At 42.0% G+C, this 27,515-nt stretch overlaps 2 protein-coding genes across 3 annotated transcripts; both read right to left on the bottom strand.

The window, feature by feature from the left end:
* Window positions 1-4,861: 4,861 nt before the first annotated feature.
* LOC133892911 (probable inactive receptor kinase At5g10020) lies at window positions 4,862-9,765 on the bottom strand. The gene is made up of 3 exons (XM_062333901.1): window positions 8,643-9,765; window positions 5,840-7,486; window positions 4,862-5,606 (listed from the first exon to the last, which is right to left on the bottom strand). Exons 1-3 carry the CDS (start codon window positions 9,562-9,564, stop codon window positions 5,026-5,028), a joined length of 3,150 nt encoding a protein of 1,049 aa, XP_062189885.1. The 5' UTR covers window positions 9,565-9,765; the 3' UTR covers window positions 4,862-5,025.
* Window positions 9,766-21,713: 11,948 nt separating this feature from the next.
* LOC133892677 (putative MYST-like histone acetyltransferase 1) lies at window positions 21,714-27,372 on the bottom strand. Of its 2 annotated transcripts, none has more exons than XM_062333577.1 (9): window positions 27,002-27,372; window positions 26,578-26,666; window positions 26,338-26,397; window positions 25,847-26,059; window positions 25,191-25,259; window positions 24,415-24,576; window positions 24,123-24,216; window positions 23,856-23,998; window positions 21,714-22,107 (listed from the first exon to the last, which is right to left on the bottom strand). In XM_062333577.1, exons 1-9 carry the CDS (start codon window positions 27,291-27,293, stop codon window positions 21,904-21,906), a joined length of 1,326 nt encoding a protein of 441 aa, XP_062189561.1. In that variant the 5' UTR covers window positions 27,294-27,372; the 3' UTR covers window positions 21,714-21,903. The 2 variants fall into 2 exon arrangements, with proteins under 2 accessions (XP_062189561.1, XP_062189562.1); XM_062333578.1 differs by having other exon boundaries at window positions 27,075-27,208.
* Window positions 27,373-27,515: the final 143 nt, after the last annotated feature.

Here is a 27,515-nt window from a genome sequence, read left to right as displayed (position 1 = left end):
TTGCAGTTTGACCCACAGGGCCATGCTCGAGCTCGATCACGTGAGCTTCCCGTTTGCGACCACTCGACTTAGGGGTGTCTGCATCCGTGGCTCCTCAAACCAGCACCTTGCCAGCTGGGGTGCGCAGAGTTGCTAGGGTTGTTTACTCAAGTGGTCGGGATCTAAGCAGCATCGAGTAGAGTCCTCAGCTGGTTGAACATTGGGGTTAAAGGATTCGTTGGATTCAACTCGGGAAGAGACCTTAGAATCATATGAGCCCCTTGGACGTTGGCCTCAGGAGTGCTGAAAACATCACTACCAAGGCTTGGCTGTGGTCAAGTTGATGTTGCCTCGTGGTTGCTATTCTGAGATAGTTCATCCCTTGGTCTCAGAACTGCTGTCGGCGGAAGCATTGACTGACCATGGGATGTTTCCGTGATAAGTCATCATCGGGTATCAAGATTCACCCGAATATCTATAGTCCATCGATGAAGAGTAGTATCGGGGATCTGCGGTGCTCCTACTATAGATGTCCCTAGCGATAAATCTCTGGCAACGCTGGTGCATGGGGGCGATGGGCGCCGCTGCTGGATCTTCAGGAAGACCCATTCCATTATTTATTATTGCGTTTGGATCTCCTAAGTTATGTTCGACAGGTGCTCCATCAACTTTCTTGGCTATGAATACGAATCAATCTGTTTGACTGCTCTAGTCACTGGTGGAGCCATTGTCATTCCTCTTGTGATCCTCACCGTCGCTATAGGTATCCATGAATTGAAGAACATTAGGCTCTTTGGGATCCCAGTCATGATGTCCCACTTTGCAGTATGCATCCAATAGGCTGGACTCGATAATATCGGTGTGGATCAGTCCACCCTGATCGTCCCAGTGCTACGATGTGGTTCCTAAGGTGATCTCAGAGCCGACAGGAGGTGATGTGGAGATGGCTGCCACCGACTCGAAGTGGTCGTAGAATCCGACGTCGGAGAACCCAACACAAACGTGCACTTGGGACATGATAGATCCTGAAAAGCAGAAGAAGGCTCCTACCTTACATGTTAACTGTCAAAGATTTATTCCCAATAATATATTCTTAATTAATCGGGCTACATTCGAGATCAGGGATCTCGTAGGAAAAAAGTCATACAATGTATACAGGTTCGGGCCTCTAATTGGAGTAATACACTATGTCCTGTGTGGATGATGATGTTTCTGTATTGTCTCGAGTATAAGCAATGTGGCTAAACCTATTACAATTGAGTAGATCAGATCTAGACTAATCTAGGGTTGAAATCGCTGAGTGTCTCTAATGGCTACGATCTTGATGCTGCTTGTGTCGAGTTGCATATGTGTTGTCTAGGAGTTGAGTTGTCCCGTTGGGGGTCTAAGTCCCCGTCTTATATAAGGTCCTGGCGCTGCCTTGGATCAGTCGTAGTCGATAGGGAGTTCTCTGTCTTGTCGGTCAAGATAAGGCAGCCAAATCCAACTTGAATACTAGTTGCATTCGAGTCAGGTAACCAATCGAAACCTTCCTAATACGTGTCTTCCAGATCTCTAAGCATATCAGGCCCCGCATATTCGGGTTCACAACATCCGGAGTTGTTATGTATGTATACGGTATATCTCATCTGTATATAATATACTTCTTATATATATATATACCACATAGTTAGATATTCGACAGCCTCTATCGGTTGCTGCGTCGCTACCAGACGTGCCTCGTCGGCTACCTGCCAAAGCTCGAGGCACCTTACGCCTACCGCCTGGTCACAGTCCCGAGGGCTGCCACTCCCTCCATGTTCATCACCTTCTCCAGAGGCAGCCCGGTAAATGCCACCACGGGCACCACGTGCGACGCTCCTGAACCTTAACGGTTGAACGACGGTCAGCAGGCGTGTGGCTTTTGGATGGCGGCGGAGGACGAGAGTGATGATGTGTGCGCGCGTCCTCCAATGCGTGCTGGTGTTGTTGCGACTTCGACAAAGGGAGATGTGGCGCACCGTCAGTAGGAGCACGACGACGGACACAGGTGTTGAGGTGGTCACAAAACAAGATACAGTAGCACACCAGTACACCAAGTCAACTTGATGCTTCTGCTGAGACGATTCCTGAACTAATTTGTTCCGAACATCATCGACCAAATGATCACTGTAACTTGATTCGAGTTCAATTTGTAATTTGTTCTGAACATCATCGACCAAATGATCACTGTAACTTGATTTGAGTTCAATTTGTTTAACGAAGTTCTTTGGTTTCTCCGCTATTGTAGTTTGTATTGTTTCATTGTTTGAAATGCCACAAATTTCTTGTTGCAGCAGTTGCTATATATGCTCTTTTTTGCAGGTAGCCGGGCTTTTGAGTAATTATCAACCTCTTTTGATCCGATACTATCATCAGGAATAGAAAAAAAAAACAGTTTCTGGTAGTGTAAGGTGTAGACATGAATATGCGAGTCGTACAATCATTCGGCAATATGTGCATCCCTTTATATGGAATTTCTTTTTTTGAGATGTAAAACGGGTTTCCAAATGTATAGACAAGTTGTAGGAAACTGTTTGAATCCTGAACCTATGTGCCTCTGTACCTGAAGACGAGCACAAGCTATCTGATTTTGCTATTCCATACTAGTACGTAACAAGTAGCAACAGTGTGAATCTGAAATGGTCTTGGCAGAGCCTCAGAGATGCCAAATCCGGTGTTGAGGTACTGATTTGTAGAATTGTAGCTATTCCAATTGGACAGCCATCTTACCTAACTAATCCTCCTAATTAGGTCAAGAACATATCTACGTTTTGCATTTTTTTTTCCTTCAACTTGTGAATCTATTTTTATTTATTCCTTTCAATCAGATTACAAATATCACGAGTAGTGCTTCATTCTGGCCGTATTTTTGCATGCCAAGTATATACTTTTTTGCACTACTTTTTCATGCACGTTTCATTCTATAATATGGTGCTGCAGTGAGACAAGTGAAATTAATAGGATCCATTGAGAACCCATAGAGCTACAGTGTGCCTTATGTGAATGGCTTTAAGTGTAATTATTGCTCTCTTGATATCAAGAGTGGAGTGCGATCCGTCTAAGGGAGCATCTGGGTGCTATACCTGGGAATGTGACGGCTTGCAAAAATGTACCGCTTAATATTAATACATTAATTCGCGAATCGTTTTACAAATTTTTCGTTCATCGATGATCTTTTTTGTAAATTGGATATTTCATTGCCCTCCTAAATTCTTGAAATTCACAAAATTTCACAAAATTTTTGATGAAATTTTAATCCCTGACTATCTGGTACATGTCTTCATTCACATTGTACATTAAATGAGTAAATTGTACTAAAATTTGTAGCTAATTACCCTCCGCTAGGACAGCTTCATCCACGAGAGGATCTTGTGAGCGCTTTACCAAATAACAGAAGAAGCCGTCCATCGGCATTACAAGTGATCATGGTATTTCGTTTCGCTGCAACAAGGCAGAGGCGTTCAGAGCCCTCCCTTGGAAGGCGTCCAAAAGGTTGATTCGCCAAACTCAAGGTGCTAAGGATCAGCAGTGTTTTTTTTAAGCAAATCATAGGAGCTTTGTTGCACTGAAGCAGAATTATGAACAACTGCATTTGCGTATTGATGTGTTGACAAGAGTGTCAATAAGAAAACTGTTTCAGCAATGGACCACATCAACCACAGCGAGGCAGGCAGGTCTTCACTATTGACGCAAAATCATAATATCATCTCCAACCATATTCTCTTCATTTCATTCCTTTCCCGATTCCCTTTCTCGTTCTCATTCCTTTTATTTTCTCTCATCTCCAACTGCTTCCCTTCGAACGGAATCGCGAAAGAAAAAGAGAGAGAATCCCGTCCTGAAGGGAATGATCCTGAGAATCCCGTTATGATAGGAACCGTAAAGTGAAACCGTTAAAACGCTGAAGGGAACGAAAATCCCTTCATAACAAAAATCTGACTCCTGAAATGTATCCCTTGGGTTAGTCTAATGACCCATGTCCTCTTGTGCTCTGCAACCAAACGACTGCCCCGAATGCTTGTCTGGTATAAGACCATCTGCAAGGATTCCATGAGGGACTAAAATCTTTTTACAAAGAAATTTTTATTTTTTTTCTTCAACAGTTTCCTTTTACGGTTCCTGTCACGAAAGGATTCTTAAGATTATTCCCTTTAGAACGGGATTATATCTCATTTCCTTTCACGAATCCTTTTAAAAAAAACTGTTAGAGATGAAACAAAATAAAAAGAATTGTAACCGAGATGAAAATTAGGAAGAAAATGAAATGAAAAAAATATGATTGAAAATGGTCTAACAGCCTTGCCCCCCTCTGGGAGGCTGGGCACTGGGACCCGCCAGCGTGCGCAGACGTCCCCGTCCTGCTCCACCGGTCAGTCTCAGTGCATGACCCTATGGGGCTCAAAGCCAATTAGCATCATCGCAGCTGCCAGTCGATGGCGAGATGAAGAACAGATTCAGAGGTGGAGCGGAGAAATTTGGGCCAGGAGAACATGGCGTTTCCTGTCTCTCCAGCCTCTGCAGCGAAAATTGAAGGCTGCAGCATGGACCGGTTCAGGAACGCCTCCCTGTGTTCATTCAATAAATCTTGCGCCAGTATGGTTGCTACAGGTGGCACTAGATATCAAACACACGCTGTAGCTGCTCCAGAACTGCATGTCCCTCGTGTAAAAGCCAGTAATAGTCAGGCCAAATCGAAGTAACTTCACACGAGCAGCAGGTCAGTTGCAGGATTACATGTTGCAGTAACAGCATCGGGAAATGAGGACAACGGTGTACACTGTACATTTCACAGGAAAATGTCCTGTGGAAAAAATTGATTACTGGACAGGAAGACAGCATTGGTGTCGAACTCAGGAAGAAAGATGGCAAACGGTATCAATCGATCAATGGGCGGATCGAATCCTCTTTACACTAACAGTTACCAATCAAAGAAACCCTGGCTACAAGGCTCTGGAAAACCCACGAAAAAATTTGGGACGAACGAAAAATCGGTTGGTTACATGTACACGGGAAATCAAAGGGAACTCACACTGTTATGGAACACAGATCGTCACAGACCGTCTTCATGTTAGGCCTCTCATTTACAGGACGGATACACCTAAGCGAGATCGAAAGCAGCTCGTCCATTATCCTCGGAGATTCTTCCAAGCCTGTGATGTCTCGGTCGAAGCAATCGGTTCCCCGTCCTTCCCTGTTGCACATTTGAACCCAATCGGTCAGATCAACTGCACTGGATTGGCCTGAGATGATGTCTCCAGCACTCTTCCGTGTCAACATCTCCATGACAATCACCCCAAATGCATACACATCAGCCTTAAAGGACGGCGCAGGCTTGGTTGCGTTTGCTAGTTCTGGGGGTCGATACCCTAGTGCTCCTAAATTCAGTATTTGCTCGGCGGTGCCGCTTGGAGTCATGAACCTATGTAGACAGTAATCCACCAGCTTTGGGGAGAGGTCAGGACCAGTCAAGAATATATTAGTTGGCTTTAGGTTGCCATGAGGCAGGCCCTTCTCATGGTGTAGGAACTGGAGACAACGAGCCAGATCAATGGCAATTTTGAGCCGTTGACAAACTGACAGTTGGGAGTATCTTCTTGGAGTTGATTCTGTAGCACAGGCAAGGAGATCATATTTTCAGCGACAGGAAGTAAATGTTAAGTCTTGTGAGAAATGACTAAAGAATTAGATGCAACATATTCGATATTAATATATATAGCAGTAGAAAAACAATGTAAGTGTAGGTACTCCATTGTAAATGGGCAATGTATTAATCAATCTAACAAGCAAAAAATTAAGAAAAGATTTATTATTCAAATGAAAATGAGCATGAGATAGTTACCATAAAGGTAAAGTGCCAAGCTATCGCCATTGACATAGTCAGAAATAATTAATCTTTCTTGCTCCTTAGGCCCCCAATAGAAGGTTCTCCATGAAATTATATTTGGGTGCCTGATAGAGCCAATCCTCTTTATCTCCTTAGTGAACTCCTTTTTCTGCTTCACAAGACCAACACGCAGCCATTTCACTGTCAGCACATGCCCACTTTGTAGCACAGCTTTGTATGTTGTGCCATGACTGTTCCTTCCAAGAACCTGCGCTGGTGCACGTGACAGGTCTTCAGCTGTAAAAACCAAAGTGCTGTCCAGGAAGATCAATTCTCCAACTAACCGGTCTGGTGAGTATACTTCAAAAGTTACAGGCTCCTCATGGAATCTAGAATCAACAGAATGTGGTGATGTTGGCAATGCAGACTGTGGAGAAGACTCCCGAGCTTGGACTGAAGCTGTAGATCCAGCAACTTCCTTTGGATCAGCGTAGCCATATCCAACAGCAGCTTCAGCCAAGAACTCTTTCTGGGCAGACATTGATCTAGCTGCAGATGTTAAGAGATGGTCATTTGAGAAACTTGTTTTACTTGGTATAACATTATCTTTGGGCGACTTGAACAGGTTTGGACAGCTTAATCTCCCCTTTAGATCTCTGATAGTAATCTGACCTCTAAATCCATTTCTTCCACAAAGCTCTTGGGACCTGACCACATAGACTGCCAATGATATGAAGATCACTAGCAAGACAGCTCCAATGCAGCCAACAATAAGGGCAACCCGAACACCAGCCTTGTGTCTGTGAGACGTCCGACTCTGAGCAACTCCAGTGTTATCATCATTTCCAGCAGGCAGACCATCTGGGAAAACTAATAAGTCATTTCCAGGTCGAAAGCAAGATAAGGGGAACTTCTCAACACTTTTAGGAACGGTTCCTTGCAGATTATTGTAAGATACATTGAATATCTTCAAACCAGTTTGAGGCATATCGGGAATTCTGCCTGTTAAGTGATTGTATGATAGGTCAACATACTCCAATTCTTGAAGCTTGCTTATCTCACTCGGAATCTCCCCAGACAATTCATTCATCGCAAGAGTAAGAAACACAAGTTTTTGCAAGTTAGAAATGTCTGGTGGCAACGGACCAGACAAAGAATTACTAGACAGATCAACAATCTTGAGAACAGGTTGAGATGAGAGAAGTATTGATTCCGTTGAATGGGTGCTCTGAAATGAAATAGTTCCAGTAAAGCTGTTTCCAGAAAGATTTAACACTGTCAAAGTTGGTGACAAGAAGAAAGTAGGCAAAACAGATCCGCCAAGTGCGTTCAGACTGAGATCAAGGACGGATAACTTTTGATAGGTTACCAACACCGAAGGGAGAGATCCTGACAATGAATTGTTCCGCAACTTCAGGGAGATTAAATTCTGAAACTGGGAGGCGTCATTTGGGTAGCTTCCCTCCAGTTTGTTTGAACTCAAGTCAATAACCTCCACAATCCCATCCCAGGAACGCAATATGGCTAGTTCCCCAGAAAATAGGTTCCCGCTCAAATCAACTGAGGTACACTTGCCAACATTGGCTGGTAATGATCCTGATAGAACATTGGAGGAGAGATTCAACACCTTCAAAGTCGTGGAGTTCACAGTTGGCACTGACCCTGCAAAATTAGAGGGCGTATGCATAATTTACAGTTTAAACCATATGCCAATGAATATAAAGGATACATGGTAAGCAAGATAAGAAACATGGTAAGTTGGCATATTATTTAAACTAGTACATGCTCAAGTGTCAAGATAGTTCTAATGAATATAAATTTCTGATAGTCGATCTCGTGTCATAGCATTGAAACAGTTTGCATTCTTGATTGAACAAATCCCCTGTGAAAAGTCATGTTAGCTGGCACGTATCCAGCAAAAGGTCTAAATTTGAAGAAATCAAGAGTCAACATGATAGTTTGTTCAATAAGCATAAAGATGTTTAGGGGCTGTTTGGTTCTTGCCCCCAAGAAGCTAAGCCAAAATTTTGCCACGCCCCGGAAAAATTTGGCTTCTGCTTGGGGATCAAGGCCAAAATTTGGCCGCGCCCCGAAAAAATTTGGCCGGCCAATTTTTTTTCTATAGCAAAGCTAGGCAAGATTTTGGCGCCCAAATTGGCCACCCCAATTTTTGGCCGGCCAAAATTTTGGCTTGGCTTCGTGAGGGCGAGAACCAAACAGCCCTTTAGTAATTTTAAGTTTAAAAATCACCAGCAGTCAGAAAATTGCTGGTTAATGCTTTATAGTATGCTTAGTTACATAACTAATTCATGCTAATATGACAACTGCCATGAAAGCAATACATATGACTAAAACCCAGGACAAAAAAAAACAGTTGTTAAAATCAACTGTAAGCCAGCAATGCACGCAAGGGCAAGGTTGCTGATCATCTCCGTCTAAAGGAAAATGGCATACTCTCTACACTACGACAAGCGACATTCATGCAAGAGTCAATTGTTATGTGTGCTCATCAAATGCTACAAGCAAATGGAGTCTTCCAGATTCAAGATGCAGTATTTTGCAATGTCGTCACAAGGAATTCGTGACCATCAGAAATATGCATGATGAGAATGACACCAATGCCCACAATCTGATTCGCAGCTTGCGATTTAATTTAAGCACCATGGCGTGGGAGCTCACTGGCTATCCACATTGTCAAGGCATCCAAACAGCACAAGAAACAAACAAGATCACCATGATTCAAAACACGGTGGGATTCCTACTGATAGATCAGAACAATTCAACAAGATGTGTCCATTGACTAGAAAAGGGAAGGTACCTGAGAAGCCATTCCTGCTGAGATCAACCTCGACAAGCCGCATCAAGTTCTGGAGGAGTGCCTCGGGTATCATCCCAAATAGCCCATTGCCGGCAACCCTGAAAATCTCCAGTGAGAACCACGCATCGAGCCTCGGCACTGTCCCACCAATCCCATTGTTGCTCAGATCAAGGACCGCCAAGTTCTTGAACGCCCCAACCGTCTCATTCCGGAAGAAGCCACCATCCAGCTTGTTGTGGCTGAGATTGAGATACTTCACCGTGTTCCCGATGCTGGTCAAGCTCTCGAGCTCCAAATCGACGCTCCCGGTGAACAGGTTGCCGCTCAGATCGATGTACTCGGCATTTCGGAGCTCAGTGAGCAGATCGCCGGCATTGCCCCAGAAGGAGTTGTTGCGGATGTCGATGCGGCGGAGGTTCTGGAGCTGCCGGATCCCGTCGGTGGGGAAGCCGGAGGAGAAGTTGTTGTGGGAGAGGTTGAGGTGGACGAGGCCGGCGAGGTCGGCGAGGCGGCCGGGGATGGGGCCGTAGAAGCGGTTCGCGGAGAGGTCGAGGTGGTGTAGCGAGGAGAGGTAGCCGATAGCGGGGGGCAGGCGGCCAGAGAAGGCGTTTCCAGCGAGGGAGAGGTTCTGGAGCGCGCGCATACCGGCGAGCGTGACCAGCTTGAGCTCCCCGGCGAGGCCGAGGCCATCGAGCGCAACGCTGACCACCGCGCCGCCATCGCACACCACGCCCCGCCACCCGGAGGGGCAGCCCGCTCCGCCGTTGCCAGCCTCGGTCGTCGCCGGAGTGGACCAGGACCCCAGCACCGGGTCCTGGCTCCGGTCCGCGATGCCTTTCTTGAACTCCAGCAGCGCCGCCACGTCGTCGCCGGCGGCGCCCCCGAAAAGCAGTACGAGAACAAGTATGGACAGAGCAGCCATAGATGCAGAAAAGTGGTGAGACCGAGCTAGGGTTAGGGTTCATAGGAGGAGGAGGTGGTGGTGGCGGTGGCGGCCGCCATTGGAGAGGGGGCGCGTGTTATGGAGAGAGAGGTGGTAGAGAGATGTGTGAGAGAAAGACCAAATTTTTGGAAATGGGAGGGGATGGATGGGAGTATTAGAGAGAGAGAGAGAGAGCGCGAGAGAGTACAGACTGGCAAGTCACAAGTGGGAGGGGATGGATGGTTGTGTGAAGAGTGTGCTTAGCAGTTTAAGCTAGCTGTGACAGTGCTGTGACTTGCTGTTTACGGTGGTATGTGGAGTGCAAAAACTGTGATCAGCGATTACGCATGTATTTCATATACAAATAAATTCAATCTAAGATATAATAATTTTAAAAAAATAAAAGAATATATTAATTTGAAAAAATAAAAGAATATAGTACAACAAGGAGAGATTTATATATCAGTCTTTTCAAAAGCACACATGTTTGGTTGTCAAAAGGATAGCGCCATCATTGTTAATTTCTTAATTTGTGGGCGGAGAGATGAAAGTATTTTTGAAAGAAAGAATGGGATCTAATTTTACACGGCGATCATTTAACTAACTCGGGTGGGCGATAGAGACGTTCGGATTTGATCTAATTCATCTATTTTATAGGAGTATAGAAATGTATATTAAAATAATGCTAGCATTAGGCATTTTCCTATCATTTATTTATTTTTCTTGATTTTGGCTGTCTAATGTGAGGGGGTGTGGGTGGTGTTCATTGTTGTGATTTATGTTTTTTTTTTCTATTGTTGTCGATAGGGAACGTCCTCTTTCTATGTTCAGAAAGTAATAAAATTTGGATACTTGTTATCTATTCATGAATCATTTAGTATGCACCTTTTTGGGAAAAATAGCCTGAAATTTTTAAACAACCAAGAAGATACTTACTCTTCCATTCTTCCAAGCCAAAGGAGGCAAAAGAAAAACGAAAGAATCTACCAAATGATATGTGCAGCCGCTGGGCACTGGTAGGAAAGTAAGAGCCCCACATGCCCCTAGGCTGTTCCAGACTTTGACCCCTTTCCTCCAGCTCACTTGAGCTGCCTGGCTTTCTCCCCCTACCACTCAACAATCCATTCCAAACAGGACAACAGCTACATAAAAAAAATCAGAACAAATCTGGAAAAAAAACAATGCGTATCAAATTTACATTTTTGGTGAGAAGGACAGGTGGCATCAGATGAGTTACTGCTGCTAGTAATCTTTTTTCCAATGTTGCTGTGATGAAATAGAGTTTGAGTATTTAAAATTTCAGTAGCTTACAGAGTTTCAGATAGACATGGGCCTTAGATTCAGGAGCATGTCCACATGTCCAACTACTATAAATTTCCCTACCAGGTAGATGTGGATCGGGGGAAGAGTTTTACATCTGCAGCAAACTTAAGGGACTTGAAAAATTACAAGACAAAACACAATCTTTTTTAGAAAATATTAATTTGCCCCACCTAGTTGCTCAATAATTTTTTTTTTCTAAATTCCAAATTAAAGTCAGGTATATTTTCTATGGATTGTCATAATCTGGATTTTGTGGAGAAATTAATTTCCACCAAGTAATGGATAGTGAGATTTTGTAACACAACATAGAGAATAAACTTTTAGATTGTGACTGTTTGTTTTTATAGAATCAGAATAAAAATAAACATGAGCTAAGTGGAGTCTGACTTTTTTTTGGAGTTTGAGGATGACAAAAAAGGGTACTAGATGATATCCTAATCCGGGTTGCTTGCTGTTAGGAGGAAAGCATGCCCTGAAAATGATTGCGCGTCTTGTATTCATCAATCCGAGAGGGTGACGGGCGTTAGGCCTTGGAGTTTCTTGGCATCCATCCAGGAGCTGTCGTGACAGGGACACGAATGAGTGCTGGGAAATTATTAGGAGTGATAGGAAAGAACATGAAGCTTAACTCGCTAGGATTGTAAAGCGCTAGGTCAGGACAGGGAATATATTTCTAGTTTAAACTTTAAGACGATCCTGCATGCATAATTGGAGCTGCACAAGTCAAATATTCTTCGTAATTTCCTCCTTTGATTTGTATGATGTGCATGAGAGAGAGAATGAGTGTGGCCTGGCTAGTCCTGAGCTGGATGCAGTTCCTGCATGGGATGCCTATTGGTGCAAGGACCGAGCTTAAATTGTAATTAGTACACAAGACCATGGGTTAGAAGATGTTTGTGATTACTTAATTAAAGTGTACAAGCCTAGCTTGGTTCCTATAGTTGCTATCTGTAAGAGACGTGTACATATCACTCATAGATAGTACAATAATTAACTTTCCTAATAGTATAACTATAGCAATGTCTATAAATAAATATAGGCACACATGTAATAGACTATAATATTATTGTATTTAATATGTAGACTATCTACTAACCATTAGTTAGACTTTCTATCTTTCCATTCATTCTCTCCTTCATGTGGGCAAAAATCTAACGTGACATCTCTTATAACTCGCTGGCATGGATGGTTGAAAATGCCCTTATTATCCAGGTTGACAAACGAAATATGCACTTCACTCCAAATGATGTTATGGAAGAATTGGACTAATCGTAATGCAATCACTCATGGACGGGCCAAGTATTCCACTAGAGGCTCGGTTAATTTTCTGAACTCCCTGTGTGGAACTATTTTCCAAATAAAGCAGGCTTCAATCCTGATCTTAAAGGGGGGAAAAATATGGTGTGTGAGATCTCAAACAAGGTGCGTTCTTGGCCGCGTGATTCAGTTCCTGTGTGCACAAGGCCAACTAAACGTTGGAGAGCGCCTGGCCCTGGATGGATCAAGATCAGTGTTGATGAATGTTTTATAGAACAATCTGGCCTATGAAGTGCTGGTATGATTGTCAGAGATGATGAGGGGGAAATACTAGTTTCAGATTGGCGCCTCATCTGGAGATGTGCATCAGCTGAGGAAGAAGAACTGATAGCCTGTTGTAAAGGGCTTAGACTTGCACACCAATGCCCGGGTGGCCCTGTGATTCTGGAGTCTGAATGTGCAAGCTGCATCACTGCACTCCCAACATCCTGACATGGACGGTTCAACTTATGTGGTGATCATTCAAGACGCTAAGGACTTCGTGCATGCTCTTGGAGAAGTGCGTGTCTCTCAAGGTGAAGAGAGATCAAAATAGGGTAGCTCATGAACTTGCCTAACTTGCTCGTCGTGTTCACAGCACGGGGACATGGCTGGCTGGCATCCCTGAATGCATTGAGCCTTTAGTGGTCCAAGATTGTAATCCTACCCGTACTTGATCAATATATCTCTCTTTTACCCTGTGAAAAAAAAAACACATTACGCACCGTATGATCAATCACGAAAAAAAGAGAGAAAACCATCTCATTTGATTTGAACGTGCTATGAATCCAATTCCCACATCACACACACAGAAGAAGAAAAAAATCCCTAGTTATCGCTGTGAAGTGCTCAGGAAGTTTCTTAGCTTGATTAGGTGGATTCATTAGTATATATCATGCCGTGTTGTTCTGAATCGCAGTTCTTTGAGCAAATCTGATGCAATTCCATTCGGTGCTAGTAATTTATGCAGGGAAATGAATAAACCAGGCGACGTTTCACACGTACTGAACCGAAGAATACCGAGTGGAAATTGGTTGAGGCTACCAACCCAACTGCATGAGCTGTACGTGACCACACCAAACCGTGTAGAGCATTGGCAAGCAAGACAAAACAAGTGCGACTCGTTGCTCCAGAATTAGATACCCGAACAAATATTCTTGCCAAAGTCGGTGAGTTCAGGAAAGAATTATTGTGGCAAATGGGAAAGGACAGCAAAGATATGGGCAATGCAGAAGGGCGCGGATTTACCAGGACACTTTGGCTGAAAAAAGACGATCAACTGGGGACTATTCACGCCACTCAAAGCTGTCACCGATGGCCAGGGACAGGGAGCTTTGCTTCGATTTGAATCATATGATAAAGTAATTTCTCGCTCGATGAGATGATAGTTTTTCGCGTGTCTTTTGGCAGCTTAACCTGGGTTGGGTCGGTTAAATCGATGAGACATGCATCATGGTGGTGCGGTAGTCACGGGGAAAAAAAGGCAGAGCAGGGTCTGAGGCTGAGTCTGAATATCAATGGGAAACAAAGTTTTACTGTCAGCACACACAAATTTTGCGTGGATATGGTGTTCCCGTTTCTTTTCTCGTGGGCCCCGGACACTGACAGTCGGTTCTGTCCACTAGGAAAAGGCTCTGAGCCTCTGAGGAGGGTGCGCCTGACATGGCAGAAGGATAAGAGTAGAGACTCTCTTCATCCCTGACTACCTGAGCTGCATGGAGTAACAATTTGCTTTTCCAAAAACTCTAGTCTTCCAGATACAGAGAGAGGGAGAGCGAGATGATCTATTATATTATTATATGAGAAGGAAAAGAACCATCATGATTATTTTTAAGATCATGAAATTACTATATTAATTTAAGAAATTACTATATTAATTTAATAAAAAGAAAAAGATCTCGATCACTCGTTGCTACGAACATTTGACGGTTTAGATTTAACAAAAAATAAATATCAAATACAATTAATAAATTGCTAAATTCGAAATTAAAATTTATAAAAATTTGCCGTCAATTTTCATACGATCGAAGAACCAATATATCTAAATGAAGATTCTAAATAAAATAAATAAATAATAAAAATAGATTAATTTTTAATTAAAAATTATTGTGATAAAATATTATAATAAAATTAGCTTCGTTATTAATATGAACCGCCTTACTAGTTTAAACAAAAGAAATAAAGCATCGAAGCGCAGCAAGAAAACAAGTGGTTTCCGCGACGAGAGAATATCTGGAAGGGAACGAGGCAGGATTAGGCCGCCGCCCCGGCGCGTTCCATTCCGTGGCGCCATCTGCTGCATGCGTGCTTCACAGAAGAAATCCCCGCGGATTACAGCGCATGCACCGTGCATCCATGATCCATCTCATCTCCGTCCTTGTCGTCCGCCGCGACTTGCACCCCGGCCAAAGGTGTAATATATATTTCTATATATATTTATATTTTTATAAAATAAATAAGTTAGATAGATCTTAACGATCTTCACAGTACAACTTATACGATTAAATAGTTCATGATTAAAATTGATCATCATCTCCTTTACTTCTTTTCCGCTTCTTTCTTTCTCTGCCGGTCAAATTATTTATCACTTAATTTAGAAACATCAATCAATGTGCACGCTAATTTGGAAAGTCATGTTAATTTAGAAACGTCTCTTACACTGCAATTAATTCTCTACTCCCCGCCTCTTACGTATTATTATTAATTTTACATGTGTAATACGTACGTGGTTACTAGTATAATTCAGATAAAAAAAAGTATGGATATGTGGCCTCATGTGTTAACAGGCTCATCGTAATTCGTATCCGTGGGTCGAGTGATCGAGTGTTCTGAACGGTGAGCGAGTTCGTTCATGTGAGCGGTTGGTGAATTGAAGATTGTATGTGCTTGAAACCTGATCGCATACTTCATAACTGAGGACGCAACTCGGTGTAACCAAGAAAGAACAACAAGATGAGTCCCTCGCGATTTTTCTTTGAAAGGGCCAAGGGAGCTTATGGTATACTCTTAAGGAAGGAGGCGGGCAACGGGTTTGAGCCCAGGGTTATTTTTTTCCTTCTGCAACGGAAGCCTATTTTTCTAGTGCAGGTTCAGGGGTGAAGGGGAGAGTACTCTCGCAGTGAACCTGAAACTCTGAAAGAGAGTATTCGTAGCAAAATCTAAGCTTCGATATAAAGAAAAGGCGAAGCGAGAAAAGGATATATCGAAACCGGAACCACGTTGCGTTTCGTGCGAAATGATGCTGGTCATAGGGGGTAGGTTCGGCGAGGCAGAGGCAGAGACGTGGCCGGCTAAGCCCGATTAAACTATCTGGACTAAGGAGGTCTCGGCGCGTCCCAATCCATCGCGTACTATAATCGGCACCCTCGTGGCGGCTCCACGCGATGCCAGGGAGCATTTGGGGCCAGTCATCACCGGACAACTAAGGATGTGAGAAACGGTGAAGTTGTAAAAGAGATAAATTATGATATTTAAAAATTAATGGTTTTAAAGATTTTATAAGATAAATCTATCTAAATTTTTACCTAAATATGATATAGTTTTATCTAGTATGTCTACTCTACCGTTCAAGAGAATTATAACATACTCTAGCAAAATAAATTGCAAAATATAAATACATAAACATAAATAAGATAGAGAGATAAACTCGGTATAAGAGATTTTTATCCTGTAGTATCGATAGTATGAATGTTATTCTAGTCTATATTGGAGCTTCATCAAAGATATATTTCCGATCGGTACCCGATCATGACTCTTAAGCCACCAAACCAAAAAGACAATGACTCAAGCCGGATGAGCAACTAAGCTACAAAGGAAATGTCTCACCACTGGTCTCTCTTCCGTTCATTTGCCATCGTGATCACTTCAAAACTTGAGCCACCAAGATAAGAGTCTTCGCGTCCTCATACATGTGTTTTGCCGCTGCTCCACACTAAGTCCGACGGTTAACAAATTTGAGCAACTTCGGCTCAAGTTGCCGGTGAGTCAACAAGATTCTAAGACGCTGATGTTCCACTTGTTATAAGTTAGGATCACTTCTTGACCCATTCTCTATGCAGCAATTAGCCAGCAACACTCTCTTTAGGCCTAAAAGTATTAACCACTTACTAATTTTATACTTAATTGCCTTGAATGATCACTTTAAGCACTTTAGTGGCTTTAATATCTTCTCAAGTGTATATGAGTTTTTCTGGATTCCAACAATGTGCCACACCTTCAAATGACTGAGTAGAGGGGCATTTATAATCTCAATCTCGCCAACTATTCGTTTTCCTAACATCTTAGAAAAGACGTTAACACCAGATGATCCGATGAGAACAGTAGTACTAACACCAGATCATCCGGTAAGTTAACTTGAACCATCCGTGCCTTTGCAGCCACTGTGTGTAAAATGTTCCGGTGTATTCATCCTCAGAGCACCGAACTTTTCAGTGGGTTATTCTTCATTCTTCAATACTTGCAGTCGCCTCTGAAAAAATATTCCGATGTTATACTCCGGTGTGCAAAAACTAAGCACCGGACCATCCGGTGGGTTGATCTTCAGTCTTCTACACTTGCATTCTTCTTTGCAGGAAATACTCTGGTGTTATCCAATGCAAATTATCGGACTATCCGATGATGTCCTTAGTCGTCTCCCCCTTTATCAGGAACACTTTGGTGGTCTTATATCCTATTCACCATACTATTCGATGAGACTATCAGTCTTTGTACATAATGCTCCGGTGAGTGCAAACTCCTATGCACCGGACCATCCGGTAAGGTAAATTTTTTAGTACTTTTTTAATTCAATAAAAATTTATTCCGGTTATGGTGGCGTCTTGATATATTGCATCAATGAAACATACTAACATATATTCTTAAAAAATATGTTAGTCCCAATGACTATGTTATCATTAATCATCAAAATCACAATCACAGTTTAATAGGTTCATTTTCACTATAATTTTCTCATTTTTAGCGATTGATGACAACACAACCAAAGCAAGTAACAAATAATAAATAATATCAATCATAAAGAGTACAAAGTTTTATCACATTGCTTGGATGCATGTTCTTACCATTTAGTACCCGTATTATTGTGGCTCCTCCTTTCTTCATTGTCACTGTCTCTCTTGATTGACCCATACAAGAACTTCTCCTCTTTTGTCAACCTAAGTGACTCATGTTGCTTCTTGTATCTTATTCTTCTCCCCTTTGTCAATTTCAACATTCATAAATATCTTGTATCTTGTTTCTTGCTTTGATCGTTAAACTTCTCTCATTTATCAACAATCTTGAAAAAGGCTACAAACACATGTTGAGCTCGAGGAAAAATATTAGAGAACATGAGAGAGAACTTTATAAATCAGGATCCAATAAAATGATACAAAGTGTAAGGATATAAGACATTGATATCAATTGAAAAAGACAAACAAATATCATAATTCATTAAACTCACATGATACAATCTAAACTCTCCCTTTATGTGTGTATACACATAACGAGACTTACTTGTGAATACCATTTGTAAGAATATAGTAATATATGCACATCTATATAATAAGTAGATGTAGAAAGTTTAAATCATATCATGTATGGAGATAGCTTAAATGTAAAAATGAATTGACAATGATACCAATTTAAGTTTTTAAATATTGCATATCTTTGTGGACTTCTTGATAGCTCTATAAGACTACAAAAGATATATCTAGCAACGCATATTAGTATCAAAATTACAACATATAGGATATATTCCCCTTAAATATATGTATACAAATACTGAATACTTGCGAGACATATGCACTTATTATTAATAACTATAGGAAGGGTACCCTATAGATTAGTTTATGGCACATAAAAGATATCAATTGTGAAACTAGTGACATGAAAGAAACTTACAAGTAATAAATCATATATGTTGCTCATAGGAAAGAGAAAAACACAAGCAACCTGCCATATGAAAATATACACTAGGTATTACAATAAATTAGAATATACACATGCAATCCTAGACAAGACAAATGAGTTATAACAATTGAAAGATTTTGTATCTTAATCCATTACCTTTTTTACCTTTTGATAGAGATTTGAGTATATAATGATCATAATCTTCATCAAAATGCTCAATCTTATACACCTGGATTTTTTATTTAAACCTTCACTTCATTTTGTGAGCGAAGTCTTCAAATCCTATAGCCATCTCAGGCTTCAAGTCTTCTTTATAATTCAAACCGATTGACGCCTCTTTATATTGATAATGACTTCCTTGACACCTAAATAGGTTGGTTTCACCCATGTTCCTTTCTCCTAACTATATGTACAACTATCTTATCATTTCTCTTTTTCTTGAGTTTGTAATAGTTGCTCTTGATTTTATTCTTGTAGTTAGGTTTCGTGTAGATGTTGGAGGTCTTGTTAGGGAGTTGTATGATCTTCTTCTTCTCTTTGATCTCCTTCTTGACTTGCTTTAATTAGAAGGACTTGTGAGCTTCTTGATAACATTTAAAGCATGTCACAGTGGACTCCTCTGCAAGTTTTTTTACCATATTAGCATGGTTATATTTGAGGAGGTTGAATATGGTTCTTGCCTTTTTAATCTTGCCAGGTCCTTTGTTAGCTTTTCCACTTCTTACTTGAGTTCATTATTTTCTTATGCAATGAGATCATCACATGTTTCTACAATAATATTTTTAACACATATCTCATTACAAAGGGGTGAACTAGATAGATCAATAAATCATCACAAGAAGTGCAAGCATCTATCTTATAATTGAAATTAAATAGAGAGATAGATTGCTCGAACAGAGCCTTAGATTGAGATTCAATACACTCAAATTTTGCCTTAAACTCTTCATGCTTCTTGTTTAACAAATTGAATTTGCTCAATAATTGCTCATAATTAGAAATAAAGGTAGCATGAATATCCTTGGAGCTAAGTCCCTGAACAAGAAAGGCCTTCGTCTGGAGGGAAAGCCGAAGGCTCCTGGGTGTGACACGTGTTTAGAAGGTGAATAATCTTAATTTCTCTGTCACCTCAAGTACAGTATGACCCTATTTATAGCCTGTACTCAACCACTCCACGCTAGGATTTACAGTTTCACCCCCTTAACTCCCGCATTCTCAGCATATTTAGGAGCATTATGGTACTATCAAGTACATTTGCATAATTACAACTGTACCCTGAGCGACTATGTGGGCTTCGACATCCACTGGGCGCCTTCGGTCAGTCTCGTGACTGCGCCGCGGGTCTCTCTTCGACCTCCAACCAAAAGTTCGCCACAACCTTCGCTCCTCCTACTCTTCGGCGCCGCGGGTCGACCTTCGGATTCATCAGTGCTCAGCCACCGGCGAACTTCGACTTGCCATCCAAAAGGGTACAGGAGATCATCCCCCAACAAATATCATTGAGAGCATTAAATTTTTTAAATTCCTTAAATTATTTTTTAAAGACCTTTTATTGCTCATTGATCAAATAAAAAAGTTCATCATAGGAGTGAGAATTCTCATCAGATTTATCATTACTTACATCGCTATCCATATCTTTGGTCGGCACTTGTATCATAACTTGCATGATGACGACTTGCGTGATGATGACCTTAAATAAGAGCTTCTCTTGTAAGAGTGGGTGGCAAAGCTCTCATCATTTGAACTTGAATCTTCATCTTCACTTGCTCATCCTCTCATGCTTGCAAATGCTTTGGCTCTTTCCATTGTCTCTCTCTTGCTTTTAGTATTCTTCTCCTTCTTGATGTAATCAATAGTTTTAATCAAGTTTTTTATGGAGATTTGATAATCAATCTTGGTATCGATCCTCTTAATATCCTTACCTTCATATATTGACATTGAGCTTGCTTGCTTATAAGGGCAAGATTCTTAGCGTCGGATGAGGTAGAAGCTTTAACCCCTATTTTCATAATTATCTCATGGGCGGTAATCTTGTCGAGCATTTAACTTGGAGTCATCTTCTTGATGTCGTTGTTGTCATAGATGATGAAGACTATCAACTTGTACTTTAGAAGAAGAGCTTGAAGTACTTTTCTCACCACTTGATCATTATCAATTGCGTCAAACATAACTCATTCATCTCATTAAAAAGAATCTTCTACACTTGCATTCTTCTTTGTATGAAATACTCTAGTCTTACTCAGTGTAGATCACCAGACTATTCGATGATGTCCTGAGTCTTTCCCCCTTTGTCAGGAACACTTTCTCATATTATATTCATCGGAGTATACAGTGAAGCTATCCGTCTTTAGACATAATGCTCTGTCAAATGCAAACTCCTCTACATCAAATCATTCGGTGATGCAAATCTTCGTGATATATTTTCAATTCAATCAAATTTTATCCCGATTGTGGTAGCTTAACTTATTGTATTACATCAATAAAACTTACTAATATATTTTGTTAACAAATATGTTAATCTTAATAAATATATGTCATTAATTATTAAAATCATAATTAAAAATTAATAGGACTAGTTTTGCTATACGGGGAAGCCGGAAGCTGACCACACGGGGTGCGGAAGATGCCGTCCGCTCCGCCGCTCAACGAACTAGCCCCGAGGAGCAGACAACACCTGTGCGCGCATGATAAGAAGGCGGGCGCATCGGTGCTAGCGTAAAGCGGCTGAGCTAGACACGACAGGCCGCTGCGGAACCGACCACCGGCGCCAATCGTGCGTGCCTGCGTACGTGCACCTTCCCTTCGGAAACGAAGCGCTTCGATCCGGTACCTCTCTCCTCGACCACTTACTGAGGAACACGGGATGGAAACAAAGATTTTTGTTTCAACAGCTTCCTTCCAGCACGAACGGCGAACATATCTTCGACACGCATGCGTTGCGTTGCCACTCCCCCTATTTACTTGCAACAGGGCATGCGCTACACCTTATTTTGGACGAGCAAAATGTGCCAGACTTACGAAGTCAGGTGTTCATGTGGCGATACTCGATAGGATGGTCCTGATGGACCCGGGACGAGTGGCCCTGCCTGCGCCCTGCAAGAGCCTCGTGGACTGCCGTGTCTGCAGGTGGAGCGCACGCACCAGCACCAGTGCAGCACCCGTCCTGTGGAGCGAGCGTTTGGTCCCCACGCCACGACGGATCTCATCTCATCCCCTGCCTGAATCCCCAACCGCATCTATCGTCTTCCCCCCATCCCTTGCTCCCCAGTTTGTTTCTCTCCCTCACACATCGCCACAACATGGCCACCCCTCGCGATCTCTCATGGCTCGTCGGGCTCATGGGCACGTACGTACACGCATGCCCCACCCATATGGGCGCACAGGTGCATGCCGGTATGCCCGAGCTGCTAGAGCCAAATGTGCAACGCTACAAATGCTAAGTGCAAACACGAAACTAAGCATGGCACTGGGCCCGGCCTCCTTTCAATTTGAGTGGATGGACAGGATCTGTATCTGGTAATGACCACTCGGCACAGCTGTGAGCTGTTCCCTGTGAATCATGGGAAGAAGACCGGTCTCACTTAGCTGCTGGACAGTGGATACTCGCCCTGAATTGGCTATGAAGCAAAAAGGCAACACGATTGATGTAAGATATGGGAACTGAACCGAGAGCTGAGTTGTGGTTCTTTCGCTTCCAGAGATTACCGCAGCACAAACAACAATGTTGATGTTACAGTTACAGACTACAGTCACGGTACACGAGTGAGGGAGCTCCTAGTAAATGAACAGGATTGGATCGGCCAGCTTGTGTAATCTGGGGCGCGGAAGCTGTCGTGCTTAGCCTTGCTCCTTGTAGGGAGTCCAAATCAGCTTGCTAACGTCGACATCCAGGCCTCCCCGACCCGCGGCCTTGAGGTGGCGGTCAAGTACCTTCGGGTCGGCGCATATGACGTGCTGCCCTTTCCGGTACTGGATTAGGTCCAGGCTCTGCAGCGTGCTCAAGATGTCGTCTGCTTTTATTGCCGTCATATCGCTAAGTTCCTGCATGCATGTGCAAAAGCTTGTTAGAAACCAAACGGTTATGACCGCATATAAGAAGCATATGTTAGAAACTGATGAACAGATGACGTGGCAGCGCTATGCCATCATTTGGATTTCTTCGTGACTTCATTTTGTAAAAAGTGAACTCTAAAGATGGGTGAATAAACACCCACCGAGAGTATAGCCGGGCCGTGTCAGCTGCTAAGGAGGAGATATTAGATTGTTGGGAAGACATAGGAGAAGGGACCTGGGAACTAGATTGATTTCTTTTGCTGGATCGATTCCTTAATCACGGCTGGCGCTGTGTATATACAACCGGCCAGGAGATAACCTAGCTGATCCACAAAGTCCTAATTCAAATCCATCTATAACTTATCTCTAATATCATCTCTAACTCTCATCTGATTTAAACTAAAACCCTAAGCCCTATTTAAACAAACAGATCTCTAATTGAATCTGATTCAAACTAACAAACCAATCTAACTAATCTTATCTCTAACCAATCTTATCTCGTGCTACAGCACCGCGTTTACTGTTCATGCGAGCGTGCAGTAATTCCTGCACATAATAAAAGATCTGCTACAAGCATGTGCACTCTAACAACTAACACTGTGGTACAGGTCAGAGACAAGAAGGAAACAACAATTGACGTTCAGAATCCAATTGTTCCATGTAGTATCATCAAATGGTCTGCTTTGCATACGTCCAACAGTTTTCAAGGGCTAGAGCAAAATGAACAGGATGACACATGGATCAAATGTCCTTCCATGGAGGAAGTTTCTGCAGATTACACTAGTTGCACGTGATTCTGTCAACACATATTGGATTCCAGAAATAAAGCTATTCAGTACACTTTTTATTCATTAAGGATATAATTCAGCTTTAAGTATCTAAACCTGACCTATTGTTTGCTGTAATCCTTCGATTCCTTAAACTTCATATATTACAAGTAACAGCTCCCTATGATATACCTATGACATTAGAAGTTATGACTGCCCATGATATTACAGTGGTGACAGCAACAAACAAGATTCTTAGATATGGAAAGACATTGACTACACTCATAACCACTTCGATTTTCCACTTTATTACTATTTTTTACCGCGAGAAACGTTGAACCAGGTTTAAGAATCTAAAGCCCCAGTTCACCATGCTGAACAGTGAACATCACGAATCTACTGTGGCCTCGAATAGCAACACTGTACACTGTACTGAAGACCAAAATCCCATAGACATAAAAAAAAAATCCAAATGTAGATATGTAACATCAAATGGTCTGTTTCACATACATCCAAAAGTTTTCAGGGCCCAGGTAAAATGTGCAGGAAGGCTACGGTGAAAAGCCAGTTAGAGGGGAGGAACTTGCTGCTGACTCCACTGGCTCCATCTGACCTTGGTCTGTTTGGAAAGGGGGTTTGGACTTGAACTGAATCCAAAAAAAAATTCCTGAGGTGCATACATTAAGTTCCTGAATACTACTTCTGAACGTCCTAATTTGGGGAATGTTTGAGTAATGCTGCATTGCAGCATAAAATATCCCCTCTACTTGTTTCAGTGCAATCTTTGAAACACAGGGGGCACTCTTTGTCATCGAAGAGATTACCGAAGGTTTAGGTAGGGTAGTTTTAGGAATTATACACAAGCGAAAATAATTATTTCCAGGGCTGTTGTGACATAATTCAATCAGCTTTCAAAATGGGTAAAACAGAAACAAAAGCAGCAGACCTGGGTAGAAGGAAGAGAATTACCTTTATAGATATGTTGCTCTTGTGTTTCTTTAAAATTTCTAGAAGTACTCTAGTCCAATAACCTCTATAACTGAGCAGACCAAGATCAGAAAGAGGGCGCTCCGGTGTCCCAACTTTACCTTCCTTCTTGGAAAGCTCATATGCTGCGATAGTAAAGACAGTTACCCTGTGAACAAAATGCTAGAGTACAGAAATAGTTTTGGTCCACAAGAGAATCAAAATTTAGCAATTATATAATGGAATATGTAGCACAAGAATCAAACTTACAGAAAGCAATCAGGAACTTCCCATATCCTTTCCTTTGGTATGGAGGGAGAGTGAGAATGCAAGCCAAATTATAAGATTCCTCAGAGTGTTTTTCCTGCAAAGAAAAAAAAAACCATTTAACAAAAGGTGGCTCTATGTTTTTAGCATCAAATGATTAATCTCTACTAATGTGACTCATATCTCGTATACAAACTACGAAGCAGCTTAACATAATGTAATTCAGTTTGTTGGTAAAAGCAAGTGTAACTATAATAGGCTCATAAATGCTTATAGAAATCAGTGTGAACTTTACCTTGGAGAAATATCCCACCATATGACATCCCCGATCATCACATTCACATAGGACATAAAACAAGAACAAATCAACATCGTAGTATAGTGTCTTGTGATCAAGAAAAAGCTTGGCCAGATAACAAAGGTTCTGTCCATAAACCTTGTTCTTCTTGCCATCAACCTGCCATTGTGGAAGCACCCTTCACGTTACTAATACTAATAGAAATGAACAAGGGAGAGGACTTCCAAAGAGAAAATTCAGACAGTTCAGCGACAGAATTAGTTTCTTCATAAGAAAAACTGCTGAATGTCACGAATTGAACTCCTGCCAGACATGCTCTTGAATAATGCATGTCCATGATTGTATTTCGAAACATCAAAACAACAGCTCTGAAAAGATTTTTTCAAGTTTTTTAACGGTTAGTGCAAATCGAACAATAACAACTGAACCACCTATTTCAACAGGACAGGATATTTTTTCCAGAACCAACAAAGTGGATAGAATTGCTAACGCAAATCCCTGGCCTTTTATTCCACTTTGCCTGAAACTTAAGACATTCTGCCTATAATGGGAAAACTGTTAGCTATAACTACTGTTACAATAGATGTGCATAAGCAATTCTTTGTGTATCTGCAGCTCAATAGATCTTCTCTAAATGTTTGCTCAAAAGCAGCAACAGTAATACTTTGGTGCCCAATCAGCGTATTATGTGGATAAGACCAACAAAATCAAGAATCAAGATGTCCCAATAGCAAAATACCTTTAGATAAAGTTAAAATGGATAGCAAACTTACCTCAAACATCGACAGAGTTCCACTTCTGTAGATTTCATCACCTGGGGGATGTTTAAGATCACACTTCTTCTGCAAAAGTAAAGAAAAAGAGATAAACACATTTGGTTATGCCTTACAGTAGTTTAGCATGCATGAGAACCAGAACTCATCAAAATAAACTATGTACAAACAAACAAAATGCAAGAAATGCATTAAAAAATGATCATAGATCAAAAAGGGAATGTAATATGTTGCACATGCTATGATGCTAGCAACGGTTCATCTTAGATATGGTATTGTAATGACAGTGAATTGCAGCCATGGTTTGAGCTTGTTAAAGAAGGCTTTACTGAGACATCAGGAAAATAAGTGGTGCTCAGGGGAGCCCCATTTAGGAAATTTCACGAAATTCTATAGTAACAGGGGTTTTACTTAACGTATTTCCTTGCACTAATGAGTGAAAACTGATGTGATTGATTCTTGCAGGAACTGCCAGAAGGTGCATAAATCTAAAGATAACATGGTGGTGTCTTGTGGTAGATGTACAAAAATCAGTGATGGATGAGTTGAGACAAACACGACGGGGAGTTAAGTACAAGGAGTTTTGATATCATATTAGCAGCACATATCTGACAAACAGACAAATTATAAAGCAGAAACAAATAAGTATAGCTCACCATGTGCCTCTGAAGCTGTTCTTTGCGCTTCATGAAATTGAGGCAAAATTCACAGAAGAACAGCTTTGGGCAGTCATTGTATTCTGGTGGAAAAGGAGAGAAATACCAAGTATCTATCTCATATCTCCCAAGTTCTATCTTCGCTATATTTTTCACCTTTGTGAACTCTTCATGTTCTCGCAAGCTGGCAGCATCAAGCTCCTCATGTCCTTGCTACAAGGGCAATTGAGGTCAAGTGAAATATTACTTTCAAATAGTTAACTAATAAAGAGGACATAAATCAAGTACAAGGCAACCAATGGATCCTTTTCAATTTTTCATGTATATATTTCAAGGATATCTCAAAGTTGGTGGAATAGGCAAGAAAGATTATTTGCATCAAATGCATGGCAAACTAATGCCTGAAGTACCACTCTCAGATGATAAATCTTCGCATAATAGTTTCACAAGAATAGTAAAAGTGTAATGAGTAATAATAATTTGTAGCATACCTCCACATGTGTTTCATCAATTTTACGTTTCTGGTGTCGTGTCATCTTTAAGCTTGTTGCCTGGATACATGTCAAATATAATCATATAAGCATTCTTTTAGCAAAAGCGTTGCTGTCAATTATATGCATTGCTTCAGGAAAATTATAGCACCAATCGGAGCAGCCACTGACAAAATGTTAAGTAAATGGTATAGATATCATTAGTATGTACAACAATATAACAGCATGCATTTCGCTTACCTTATCATCTACCTTCTCATCAACATCGGCTTCAACAGTATCAAGATCAAGTTGCTCAAGCTTAACCCACTCGTCGAGTCTCCTATTGACTGCAAGCTCAAATCATTTAAGTTGCAGTTAGTCCTCACTCAAGGACCTGAACACACGGCAAGTATTACAAGCGGATAGCTCTAGTTCCCAATAAAACTATTAGTAGAGGTTGTGATTATACTAAAATTCTCGAGCACTAAAATGACCATTGCCGAAATGTGCCAAAACGAATGGAAAGCTCAATCATCGCTAGAACCTTTCGAATTGGAATCCTTCTAAACCCAATCAACCAGTTAATTGTTAAGCCCCAAGTTCCCCCATCTGAACTGAAGCCCCCCAACCTAACCCTAGAAACGAAGCATCCTGATGGGGGCGAAGCAGGGAGTCTCCGTACACTCAGTGTAGTGGACGTAGTACTCGTAGTCAGCTGGGGAAGAGGAAGAGGAGCCCTTGCGGCGCTCGATGACCTTGACCGGGTGGAGTTTCTGGTCGCGCCACCGGCACATCACGCGCGTGCCCACCTCCAGCGGCAGGTGCGCCGCCCACGCCGCAGACGAGGTCGAGGACCTCAGCCTCCTTTCCAACCCTCCTCCGTTCGACGTGGCGCCCGTGCCGTTGCACGCCGCGCCGCCCCCGCCGGTGGCCGCGCCGTTCTCCGGCGCGGTCGACGCCTCCATCGAACCCATCTCGTCGTCGGAGCCGGAGCGTATCAGAAAGTCAGAGGTTCGGGGTTGGGCCTTCTGGCCCGTTTGGGCTTTCGGGGCTGAATCTTATCCTCTTGCGGAGTTGAGGACTGGATGGATCATTGGCCGGACCCACATGTAAGAAAATCTCTCTGCTGTGGTGGAAGCGCGTGGGGTGTATGGACTAGTTTGTGCCACGTCGGCCCATCTACGGTAGCTACTGTA

This window comes from Phragmites australis, chromosome 15, assembly GCF_958298935.1.
Source record: "Phragmites australis chromosome 15, lpPhrAust1.1, whole genome shotgun sequence".
In the NCBI taxonomy this organism is placed as follows: Eukaryota; Viridiplantae; Streptophyta; class Magnoliopsida; order Poales; family Poaceae; genus Phragmites; species Phragmites australis.
Note: the sequence above shows the minus strand (reverse complement) of the source record. Positions and strands in the feature narration are given on the sequence as shown.

What these genes read in the sequence shown, in the direction of transcription:
- LOC133892911 (XM_062333901.1), bottom strand. Translation starts at nt 9,564, where the DNA reads ATGGCTGCTCTGTCCATACTTGTTCTCGTACTGCTTTTCGGGGGCGCC. An exon ending in CAGCAGGAATGGCTTCTCAG is followed by an intron (nt 7,487 to 8,642) that starts GTACCTTCCCTT and finishes CTAATTTTGCAG; the next exon opens with GGTCAGTGCCAACTGTGAAC. An exon ending in CTTGGCACTTTACCTTTATG is followed by an intron (nt 5,607 to 5,839) that starts GTAACTATCTCA and finishes CCTGTGCTACAG; the next exon opens with AATCAACTCCAAGAAGATAC.
- LOC133892677 (XM_062333577.1), bottom strand. Translation starts at nt 27,293, where the DNA reads ATGGGTTCGATGGAGGCGTCGACCGCGCCGGAGAACGGCGCGGCCACC. An exon ending in TTGATGAAACACATGTGGAG is followed by an intron (nt 26,060 to 26,337) that starts GTATGCTACAAA and finishes TTGCCCTTGTAG; the next exon opens with CAAGGACATGAGGAGCTTGA. An exon ending in GAAGTTCCTGATTGCTTTCT is followed by an intron (nt 23,999 to 24,122) that starts GTAAGTTTGATT and finishes TTACTATCGCAG; the next exon opens with CATATGAGCTTTCCAAGAAG.